The sequence below is a fragment of the Sus scrofa genome, chromosome 16 (assembly GCF_054392235.1).
Source record: "Sus scrofa isolate SSC_HxYL_T2T_F1_AM1 chromosome 16, Sscrofa_HxYL_maternal_Yorkshire_Landrace_v2.0, whole genome shotgun sequence".
In the NCBI taxonomy this organism is placed as follows: domain Eukaryota; kingdom Metazoa; phylum Chordata; class Mammalia; order Artiodactyla; family Suidae; genus Sus; species Sus scrofa.
Window position 1 is genome coordinate 67,506,857 of NC_139398.1, and position 12,470 is coordinate 67,519,326.

At 39.1% G+C, this 12,470-nt stretch overlaps 1 protein-coding gene across 3 annotated transcripts in view; it reads right to left on the bottom strand.

Annotated features, from left to right (window-relative positions):
* The window catches only part of RARS1 (arginyl-tRNA synthetase 1), a 38,352-nt gene that overhangs the window by 21,590 nt on the left and 4,292 nt on the right, over positions 1–12,470 (bottom strand). For all 3 annotated transcript variants that reach the window (XR_014830736.1, XR_014830735.1, NM_001244260.1), the window contains 7 exon segments: positions 10,613–10,801; positions 8,542–8,650; positions 7,753–7,853; positions 7,241–7,362; positions 6,180–6,300; positions 2,411–2,540; positions 558–662 (listed from right to left, as the gene is read on the bottom strand). Coding sequence is in view for 1 of the 3 variants with exons in the window: in NM_001244260.1 (NP_001231189.1) it covers positions 558–662; positions 2,411–2,540; positions 6,180–6,300; positions 7,241–7,362; positions 7,753–7,853; positions 8,542–8,650; positions 10,613–10,801 (877 nt within the window). In the remaining 2 variants the exon portion in view is untranslated.

A 12,470-nucleotide genomic window follows, 5' to 3' on the forward strand; every position in this document is an offset into this window, starting at 1 on the left:
TGAACAAAAATTATATTCAGAAAGATACATGCACCCCTGTGTTCACTGCGGTACTATTCACAAGAGCCAAGACGACAACGTGAGAAAAAGAATGTATATATATGCATAACCGGATCAACTTGCTGAATAGCAGAAATTGTCAGAATATTATAAATCAACTATAAAACAAAAAATTTAAAAAAATAGAACACTGTAAATCAACAATACTCCGATAAAATAAAATTTTAAAGAAAAAGATTATCAATTTGGAAATGTGAACTCTGGCTCGCTTTTAATGATCTTTAGAAATTATTAATTGTCATGGAGTGGTAATGGCATCATGGTAGGGGTAAGATGAAAGGCCTGTTGTTTCAGAGACAAACCAAAGCAGTTATAGACAAAATTATATGATGTAAGTAGTGTATAGAGGGAGGTAGAACATATTAAGGTCAGTCTGTTTATAATTGTTTGAGATAGGCGAGAAGTATTTGGAGTCAGGAGTCACTAGAATATAACCTCCACTTCTGCCTATGTTAAACTAGTACAATAAAGTTAAAACAAAAAGGTAGAGTACTTACCTCTATCTTCAAATTCCTTTACAATATCATTCATTCTATCTTGATAGAAGGATTCCCCTCTCTCTATTAAAGAGATGTCCAATGCCTCATAGATTTTACTGAACTCTAGGGAAACAAGTCATCAAATAAAGAAAATGTACAATTTAAACAAATAGGAAACATTCATTTTACCTTGAGAAATTTATTATTTAATTACTAATTAAATTATTTAACATTTAAAAGGAAATTAACTAAACAATTAATTACATCAAAATGTATGATACAGAGCAGTATATATACTGCCATCTTGAAAATGTGGAGAGAATACAGCAAGATACACATAAAAATATTCATAGTAAATGGGAATACAATTTATTTTTTATTCCTGTCTATGCTTATTTTTTCCTGTAAGAATGAATCACCTCTTGTGTAATTTTTTTTTTTGTCTTTTTGCTATTTCTTGGGCCGCTCCCATGGCATATGGAGGTTCCCAGGCTGGGGGTCTAATCGGAGCTGTAGCCACAGACCTACGCCAGAGCCACAGCAACGCGGGATCGTTAACCCACCGAGCAAGGGCAGGGACTGAACCTGCAACCTCATGGTTCCTAGTTGGATTCATTAACCACTGTGCCACGACGGGAACTCCCTCTTGTGTAATTTTTAAAAAATTTATTCTTGGAGGAGTTCCCACTGTGGTGCAGCAGAAACAAATCCAACTAGGAACCATGAGGTTGTGGGTTTGATCCCTGGCCTTGCTCAGTGGGTTAGGGATCTAGTGTTGCTGTAAGCTGTGGTGTAGGTCGCAGACTTGGCTCGGATCCTACATTGCTACAACTATGATGTAGGCTGGCAGTTCTAGCTCCGATTGGACTCCTAGCTTGGGAACTTCCATATGTTGCGAATGAGGGCCTAAAAAGCCAAAAAAATCCCCAAATTTTTGTTCTTGGAGTTCCTGTCATGGCTCCGTAGTTAATGAATCTGACTAGCATCCATGAGGACTCAGGTTTGATCCCTGGCCTTGCCCAGTGGGTTAAGGATCCAGCGTTGCTGTGAACTGTGGTGCAGGTGGCAGATGCTGCTCAGATCCTGTGTTGCTGTGGCTCAGTGTAGGCCAGCAGCTACAGTTCCGATTCGACCCCTGGCCTGGAAACTTCCATATGCCACAGGTGAAGCCCTAAAAAACAAAAATAGACAAATACAAATTTATTCTTGGAAAATGTAAATGAGAAGGAAAAAAGAAAAGCCTTTCCAAATGGAGATGAAATGTTCACTGCATTTTCTTTCAGTTTTTCCTACTTTGTACCATTTACCTGCCTGTCAAGCCACACATTAGTGACACAAGATTACCTACAGTAACCCAACACATTTCACAGCCTAGTGAGACCTTTTTCAAAGATCTACTGGTTACTCTTGTCCATTTATTTTTCAAAGTGACCTTTCAAATTACACTGTATAGTCAAAACTTGGACTGTCTTAAAGCGACAAGAGAATGCGGAGAACTAGGGGACTCTGCATGACACACAATCCAAACATCCTATTACACTCTGTTGCATTTTCCCCTTCATTTTAGCCCAACCCATTTCTGGACAGACTTATTCCTAAGTATTTTATGGCTCTGCTTGCTACAGTGAATGGTACCTTTTACTTTTCCAGTTTCTTTGCTAATTTTTCCTGACTTCTAAGAAAGTTAAATTTTGCACCTGCATGTCTTTATAAACCACCTTTACAGTTTCAGTTTCAGAAGATATTTGAGGAAAAAAAATCTATTTGCTAGTCCCTGAACATCTCCCACCATTCAAAGTCAATTCTGAATACTTAGGAAAACTTCACATAGTAATGTTTGTTGGATGAATGAACAAAGCCCAGAAACTCACCTTGGCGGGAGACATCACAGATAAGCTTCCAAGCTTTTAAGATGTCTGGATTTTTACTCTGGAGCAATACTACACATTGATACGCTCGCTTCTTAAATTCCTCCTCAGTATCAAATCTCTTCTTGGATTCCTGTGTTTAAAGGGGGTGGGGTGGGTAAGGTTTGTAAGGAGCTAGTCTCATATTTCTAGATAAAATATTTGTACATTTCTCAAACAAAGAACCCCCACCCCAAACCCCCAGGCAAATCCTACAAAAAATACTAGAGGCAGTAAAAATTTAGAACACCAGAATAACAGAACAAGTGCTCTTTCTAAATAGTCATGAATATTCTTACAAACAAATGTGCCAATAAAACTCTATTATTTCTTCTGAAATAACTTTTTTTGGGGGGCTTTTTAGGGCCATACCCGTGGCGTATGGAGGTTCCCAGGTTAGGGGTCCAATTGCAGCCATAGCTGCTAGCCTACACAACAGCCACAGCAACACCAGACCCTCAACCCACTGAGCGAGGCCAGGGATAGAACCCAAAACCTCATGGTTCCTAGTTGGATTCGTTTCCGCTGTGCCACGATGGGAATTCCAACTTTTCTTAAAAATATAAAATTCTCACCACAGTGAGATCTCTACCTTTCCAATTCACAAAAGCCTATTTTACACCAATACTTGTGTTCCAGGAAGAGTAATAATGAAGAGCTAACAGATGGGGCTGAATTTTCTGGGCTCTATTTTCCATTCTGGATGTGGTGCTGGATTAGTAATTTTTTTTTGGTAACTAAAAATAAATTGTACTCATTGTTTCATATCTATTTTGAAGCAACTTATGATTACCGAAAAAAAAATATTGTTAATCCCATCCCAAAGTACCAGTAGTAATATTCAAATGTAAATTCGGGAAATTTCTTTGCAAATACAGATAGATACGTTTTAAGAAAACCTGGAGATTGACTATACATAGGAATGAGGAAAATCTGGGGGGTGATGAATGTGTTCTAAAACTAGGTTGGGGTGATAGCTGCACGACTTCATAAATTTATTATACAATTCATCAAACTGTCAAATTGGAAAGAGTGATTTCTTGGTATGTAAATTATCCTCAATAAAGTATTAACCATGTTAAGAGTAAAGAAGACAAAATATAAAATAATAAAATATTGAAGTAATATATTAAAAAATATTTTTTGTATCCCCTTGTGATAAGGAATACTTTCCTGAGAAGTCATAGAAGAGCCATTAAGAAAAATATACATTTGGTAGCATAAAGTTAATAAAATTCATGGTGAAAGACACATTTGAAATGTGAAATGCAGATAATAGACTTGAATAAAGTACTTGCATCATTTGTAAAAAAAAAAAAAAAAAAGAAAAAAGAAAACCTGGAAATATATGGCTTTTATTTCACCTGTCTTAACATTTAGCAATGTATTATAAACATTTTGCTGCATTAATAAATTTGCTTCATTATAATCAGTGCACAGAATTTCAAGACTATAACATTAATTACTTCATTATCTGATATCAATTTATTTTCAATTTTTTCATTGAAAAACATAAGCCAAAAGACAAAAAACTCCAAAAAAATCCCAAACCAACCAACCAAAACCCCCACAAAGGTTTACTTTCTGATGAAGTAATCTTATTCTTAGGACATTGTCTTTCAAAATGAAACAATTTTAAAAAGGAAAAATAAACCCTATATGTATGAACTCATTTACTGAATAGATAAGCGCACCCCCCAAATGAGGGGGGAATCCCTACAATAGGGAGTTATATAATCTTTGGTCTTTTGTCCTTTTTGGGCCACACCCACAGCATATGGAGGGTCCCAGGCGAGGGGTCTAATTGGAGCTATAGCTGATGGCCTACACCACAGCCACAGCAATGCCAGATCCGAGCTGCATCTGCAACCGACACCAATCGACACCAACCCACTGAGTGAGGCCAGGGATCAAACCCGCAACTTCATGGTTCTTAGTAGGATTTGTCTCCGCTGCATCATGATGGGGACTCCCTAAACTTTGGTCTTCAAATCCAAAACAATGTGCAGCCATAAAGTAACATGAAAGAGTTTAATAAAATGTTAAATAAGCACAACACAAAATAGTACTGTACCCACAAATGGTGTAATAAATGTTTGTATATGGAAAAAGACTCAAAGAATGTGTACCACAGTGACTGATTTAAATTATGATTTATAGTTGTCTTTTAAAAACTGTTATATATACTGAATAATGCTTTCAAAATACACAAAATCAAGAAGATAACAGCATAAAAAATTTTTAAATACTAAAATGTATTTTGATCAACAAACTCTTAAGTTCACTTCAGAATGTGGTAGAATTAATTTTTTTTTGGTCATTCTTTTTTAGGGTTGCACCTGCAGCATATGGACATTCCCAGGCTATGGGGTGAATTGGAGCTGTAGCGCTGGCCTACATCACAACATTGGACCTGAGCAATGCCTGTGACATATAACACAGTTTGCAGCCACGCTGGATCCTCAGCCCACTGAGCAAGGCCAGGGATTGAACCTGTGTCTTCATGGATACTAGTCAGATTCACTTCTGCTGAGCCACGAAGGGAACTCCTAATTTTTTTATCTTTAACATTCTAATGTGCATGTAGTGGCATAATACTGCAGCTTTAATTTATATCTTCCTAATGACTAATGGATCTGAATGCCTTTCAAGGACTTATTTGCGATCTGTACATACTTTTTTTTTTTCTTTATCCAGGGTCGCACCCGTGGCATATGGAGGTCCCCAGGCTAGGGGTTTAATAGGAGCTGTAGCCGCCGGCCTACGCCAGAGCCACGGCAACACAGGATCTGAGCAGCATCTGCAGCCTACCAACCCACACCACAGCTCACAGCAATGCCAGATCCTTAACCCGCTGAGTGAGGCCAGGGATCGAATCCGCAACCTCATGGTTCCTAGTCAGATTCGTTAACCACTGAGCCACGACGGGGACTTCTGTATATACTTTTTTGAAGTATCTTTTGAAGTATTTTTGCTCATTTTTTTTTGTTTTTGTTTGTCTGCACTCACAACATATGGAGGTTTCCAGGCCAGGGGTTGAATTGGAGCTGTAACTGCCAGCTTACACCACAGCCACAGCGAGGCCAGATCCGAGCTGTGTATGTGACCTATACCACAGCTCATGGCAACGCCGGATCCTTAAGCCACAGAACACGGCCAGGGATTGAACCTTTGTCCTCATGGATACTAGCTGGATTTGTTTCCCCAGAGCCACAATGGAAACTCCTATTTTTGCTCATTTTTATTGTTGTCTTTTTTCTCCTTTATTTGGCTTTCACTTCCTCCTCATTTTCTCCCTTTTTTTTTTTTTTTTTCCCTTTTTACGGCCACATCTGCAGCGTTTGGAAGTACCTGGGCTAGGGGTCCAATTGGAGCTGTAGCTGCCAGCCTATACCACAGTCACAGCAATGCCTCAACTGAGCCACATCTGCAAATTATGCTGCAGCTTGTGCCAATGAAGGATCCTTAACAAAATAAGCAAGGCCAGGGATTGAACCCACATCCTCATGGAGACTAATCAGGTTCTTCACCCAATGAACCACAATGGGAACTCCTTAGAATTAAATTTTTAACATGTGTCAATTAAAAAAGCAAACATGATATGTTAAGGGACAGGGTTTAGGAACATTTATTTAACCCCACATTAGCTTCAAATACCATTTTAAACTCCCTAAGGAAAACAAATATGATAAATGATAAACACACAAATAATAGAAGAATACTGGCACCAAACCTTATAAAAAGCCTGGAGATCCCCAATAGGAGGTGAGACTCTCAGGTAATCCGGAAACTTATCTTGCAGGTGAGCAATGAGCATGCCAAACTGGGTCCCCCAATCTCCTACATGGTTTATCCTAACACCAAACACAGAATATAAAACCACTTAAAAGAGAAGCATGGTTAAATTAGAGGAATTGTATTCCATTGGGAACCACTAACGTTGCGTGCCAATATATTTACATTTAGTAAATATTTTACTGAGGTAGTTCCTCAACTGGTCTGAGAGGTAAGGATAAGGTCTGTTGTAGTTACCACCACATATCCGTATCAGAGGCTGCAAATAGCAGGCCTCCAGAATTTGCTGAATGAAGTTCCTTTCAATGGACTGTCATCTGTTTACTGTGTAGTTAACTGGGCCAATGGCAACTGGGCCAATGTTGGTCATTACCACAGTTTTATGAAAATTTAACTTTGCAACCAATTATCTTAGTGTAATTTAGACAGCGGTTGCCACATGTCAATGGACAAAATTCTTCATAATACGTCAATCTAACCACTTCTCTTTCCTCTCATCCAATCTCACACCACTGAATCACCTCTTAGCTGGATTATTAAAACAGCCTCCTAGTCTATTACTAGAGTTCTCCCTTCTCTGCCTAGCTTCCTCTCAGGAACCAGAGTAATCTCTTTACCTGACATGCTCTACTGAGACTCTCCGAAAGCTTTCCCTTGCATTTAAGAGCAAAATCCCCATGTCCCACCATGTCCGACAAGGCCCAGCACTAGCTGTTTCTTGCTCACCTTTCCCGCTAGAGTACATACCCTGAGTATACAGGAGGCACTTGAGAAATACTTGTGGAACAAAGGGGGGAGCTTTTTCCTTGGTTCCACACCACATCCCAAGTCTAAAAAGCTACGAGTTCAAGGCCAAGGGTCCAAGGACATAATTTAAAAGCCAAATGGGTGATTATGAAGCAGAACCACACTTGTGAGTCCTTGGTTTATTCAGTCTCTTTCTCAATTGACATTTTCCCTTTTCTAGAGAAATCTCCAAGGAAAGGCAAGAGCACATACCGCAGCACGTCATATCCTGCAAACTCAAAGAGGCGGCTCATGCTCTCTCCTATGATCGTTGACCTGAGATGGCCTACGTGCATCTCTTTAGCTATGTTGGGAGAGGAAAAGTCTACTATAACCTGGGAGAGATAACAAAGGTTTTTTAAAGGAGTGAAACAAAGACTTAATAATAAACTCAAGACCTAAATAGTATCTTGATTGTAATTCAACTGTGTTAGGCTTTCTGATGAAATATGTCCATTGTTAACTGATTGTTTTGAATCACACTCATTTAAACCAGTTACCTGTTTTTTATAAATATCAGTTAACTATCTCAAATGCCTTACAGAGTGCAATGAAAAAAAAAAAATCACATAGCAAGTAAGACTCGGGGAAAGGCTACTTCACAGCTATGTTACAGTCTCAAAATATTAATGAGTAAATCTAAATATAAAAAGTGAAAGCCACTCCTAGTTATAGCTAATACAGCCCTAATGCACTACAACAGCTACTGAAAACTGTACGGATACCTTTTTGTTTGCTCCGATGGCAGGTAGTTGAACACCATTCACCAAGAGATTGGTCAGCTGTTGTGATACAAAGCTTTTCTTTAAGTGAATATTAATGAAACCTAAAGAACATTATAGAAGAGAGAAAAAAAAAAAAAATCAGCCTCCAATCTGGAGGACTGCTCACTCCCAAAGACTTTCTCAATTTCACTTATGCTGGCTCCAGGCTCCTAATCTGGCACTGGCAAAACTTTTCCGGCTTGTGGCCTTGGTTTGACCCCTCCAGAAAGTCCTCTGTTTCAGCATTCATTTCAAACCTTCACTGCTCTCCTGAAAATTTCTTATTTAATTTAGGCCCCCCCCTCATTCCCAGTAAATGACCTGTTCACCTCTTATCAGAAAAGAGATAATACTTCTGCCACAAACTTATCTGCCATTATCTATCTTATTTTTGTGGATGCAAATGAACCACAGGATAAAGTAACTCACCCAATCCAGGTGGCTACTTCTAGACGAAAGCCACAGTTTCCTAACAATCCAAGGTGCTTTCATCATCTTGTTCAGTATACAAGTTTTAACCCTAAGTTTATATTAAAATTTTTTTTTTTCTTTTTTTCCTCTTTTGTTGGCTGACTCTTAGCATATGGAGTCCCTGGGCCAGGGCTCGAACCTGCGTCCTGGTGTTGTAGAGACGCCACCGATTCCCTTGTGCCACAGTGGGAATTCCTGGTTTTCTTTTCCTAGTTCAGATGGACTCGGCATCAATACAACTACTTAAGAAAGGTGACATTACTAACAATGACGACATACCGGGACCAGCAATTTCAACTTTTTCAATATATTCATTGTCTGGAAGATTTTTGGTAATGTTTTCAGCAATTTCTCTTGGGTTAACTTTCTGTTCCTTTGTTTTGAGCATCTATAAAACATAAAATGATTCACTACACAACAGGTTTCAGCAAGTTACTTGGAAATGCACAAATGACAAAGTTGCATTTAACATGAGATTCATCAAAATGCAGAAGCAGAGAAGACCAATGACCTTGTAAAGGGATAGATCAAGCATCAACAGTGCCAAAAGGAATACAGAAGTGCCAAGACCACAGATCTCCATTTCAAAATGAGTGGCCACAACTATCCAGAACTTTTTTCTTTCTTTTTTAGGGCTGGACCCACGGCATATGAAGTTCCCAGGCTAGGGGCTGAATAGGAGCTGCAGCTGCTGGCCTATGCCATAGCCACAGCCACCAGGATCTGAGCTGAGCCTGCAACCTACACCACAGCTCACAGCAACGCCAAATCCTTAACCCATTGAGCGAGGCCAGGGATCGAACCCAAAACCTCATGGATACTAGTCAGGTTCTTTACCACTAAGGCACAATGGGAGCTCCAACTATCTAGAACTTTTTTTTGGTCTTTCTAGGGCCACGCCCATGGCATATGGAAGTTTCCAGGCTAGGGGTCGAATCAGAGCTGTAGTTGCTGGCCTATGCTGGAGCCACAGCCATGCCAGATCCAAGCCAAGTCTGTGACCTACACACCATACTTCATGGCAATGCCAGATCCTTAACCCACTGAGCAAGGCCAGGGATGGAACCTGTGTCCTCATGGATACTAGTCTGTTTCATTACTATGAGCCACCACGGGAACTCCAACTATTTAGAACTTTTTAATGAAGAGTTTTAAATGTAATGCTTGTTTCCAGGATATTTACATTTCTACTTTTCAAATCATAAAAGTGTGCAATATTTAGATTTGCGTAACAAACAGCAACCCTTGGAGTTCCTGTTGTGGCTCAGTAGGATAAGAACCTCACGTTGTCTCTGTGAGGATGCAGGCTTGATCCCTGGCCTCACTCAGTGATTAAGGATCTGCCATTGCTACAAGCTGTGACGGAGGTGGCAGAAGGGGCTTGGATCTGGTGTTTCTGTGGATGTGGCATAGGCCTACAGCTACAGCTCCAATTCTACCCCTAGCCCCGCGAACTTCCATATGCCATGGTGCAGCATTAAAAAAAAGAAAATACTGGAGTTCCCGTCGTGGCGCAGTGGTTAACGAATCCGACTAGGAACCATGAGGTTGTGGCTTCGGTCCCTGCCCTTGCTCAGTGGGTTAAGGATCTGGCGTTGCCGTTAGCTGTGGTGTAGGTTGCAGACACGGCTCGGATCCCGCGTTGCTGTGGCTCTGGTGTAGGCCGGTGGCTACAGCTCCGATTTGACCCCTAGCCTGGGAACCTCCATATGCCGCAGGAGTGGCCCAAGAAATAGCAAAAAGCCAAAAAGCCAAAAAAAAAAAAAAAAAAAAAAAAGAAAATGCATAAATAAATAGCACCCTTATAAGTGAATCCCAACATAGACACATGAAAATTATCTAGAAGAAATCTGATCTCTTTAGATTAACCCTATTTATTCAGCAATGAAAAGAGAGCAAAAATCCTAAACAGGGAAAATAAACTACAATCACAATGGACAATGTAGCTATTAAAAATTGAGAACTCCTCTGAATGAATACGAAATATATAAGCCCACCTCATAGACTCAACTCCATCAAATATTTGATGGAAATGCAGGCTCTAAGTGGCTAACTTTTAATCCCCCAATAATAACATACAGCAATCCTGGACACAAAGAAGGGAAGTGCCAAAACAAAACAATACCAACTATTACCCTTAAAAACTGAGAATATATTTATAATTTAAATACTCAAATTTGTGCTTAAAAAAAATTAAAAATATACATTCCCTTTCCTCCAATTTCCAGAACTGTGGAAAATGTTTTCTCTGAGGATACAACAATTCGCTTTAACTTATGTAAATAGTAATGATAATTATAATATGTAACAAAATTAAATCACCAGGAATGCTTAACAAAAATACAATCACCTGAGAAATGCCCATAGCACTGTTACACTGATAGTCCCCGAACTTGGGCTGTTGACTTGGTGTCACTATCAGCGGAGGGTTTTCCAAATCTGGATACGCAGCTTTAATGGCACAACCAAAGACCTCTTGTAGGCCACTAATGATGTTAATCATATTTTTACTTGGTTTGTTCCTTTCTGCTTGAAGACTCTGTAAGAAAAGAACGCAAATGTCATTATACTCTAAATTATCATACAAAAACTTCCCAAATATTTTCAGAAACCTTCAAATGCCTTGAGAACCAAAAGGCAACATACACTCACACTGTAACGTTTTCGTATCTGGGATATGTTGAGAAACGTAACAGGACACGTTTATTCCATTCACACAGACCTACACGTGAAATGTCCTGAGTACTTTCTTTCCACTGTTATTTCATCACAACAGAACTGGGAATAGGGAGTAAAAGTGGCTGAATGAATCTTCTCAGCTTCTCTAAAGCACAGAGGAAATAGTATAAAATTGATCCTAAATAACTTCCTATCATAAACTGGACATGAAGGCTCTATGGTCAAAAGCAAAACAACGACAAACAAACAACAGTGGTAACAAACCTGAAGAGAATCCACGAGGATGCAGGTTTGATTCCTGGCCTTGCTCAGTGGGTTAAGGATCTGGCGTTGCTGTGGCTGTGGTATAGGCCGGCAGCTGCAGCTCCAATTTGACCCCTAGCCTGGGAACTTCCATATGCTGCAGGTGCAAAAAAAAAAAAAAAAAAAAAAAAATCTTCGGGGTGGGGGAATAAATTAGGAGTTTGGGATTAACATATACACACTACTATATATAAAACAGGTAAACAAAAAAGGACCTATTGTATAGCACAGGGAGATATACTCAGTATCTTGTAATAACCTATAATAGATAATAATCTGAAAGAGAATACATATATATGTGTAAAACTCAATCACTTTGCCATACACTTGAAACTAACAGAATACTGTAAATTAACTATACTTCAAAAAAATTGTAAATACATATATATACACATTCTCTCCATTAAAATGTTGACCTTTTCAAGGCATGGAATAAAACAGATGAACTATACTGATAGGTATTATTAACATATCAGAATAATCAGTTGTTTTATCTTACTGATAAATAATTCCATGTTGGATGATCCCTAACTTCTATTTCTTTCTTTGAAGTGGAATATATTCATTTAAGATGGTGTAGAATTTGTTTACTACTTACTTCTATTCTTGCACTTTTCATACCTTCTCCAAGTTATCTCTCTCTACCACCAGACTTGTGATTGCAAGGAGAGTGTGTTATTCATGGCTCTTCTCCTGGCACCCAGCATTGTACCTGCCATGTAGCAGGTCAGAAATGGTAACTGAACACACATGCTCTTTTTTTTTTTTTTTTTTTATAATTTTTAAAAATTTTCCCACTGTACAGCAAGGGGGTCAGGTTATTCTTACATGTATACATTACAATTACATTTTTTCCCCCACCCTTTCTTCTGTTGCAACATGAGTATCTAGACATAGTTCTCAATGCTATTCAGCAGGATCTCCTTGTAAATCTATTCTAAGTTGTGTCTGATAAGCCCAAGTTCCCGATCCCTCCCACTCCCTCCCCCTCCCATCAGGAAGCCCCAAGTCTCTTCTCCAAGTCCATGATTTTCTTTTCTGAGGAGATGTTCATTTGTGCTGGATATTAGATTCCAGTTATAAGTGATATCATATGGTATTTGTCTTTGTCTTTCTGGCTCATTTCACTCAGGATGAGATTCTCTAGTTCCATCCATGATGCTGCAAATGGCATTATGTCATTCTTTTTTATGGCTGAGTAGTATTCCATCGTGTATATATACCAC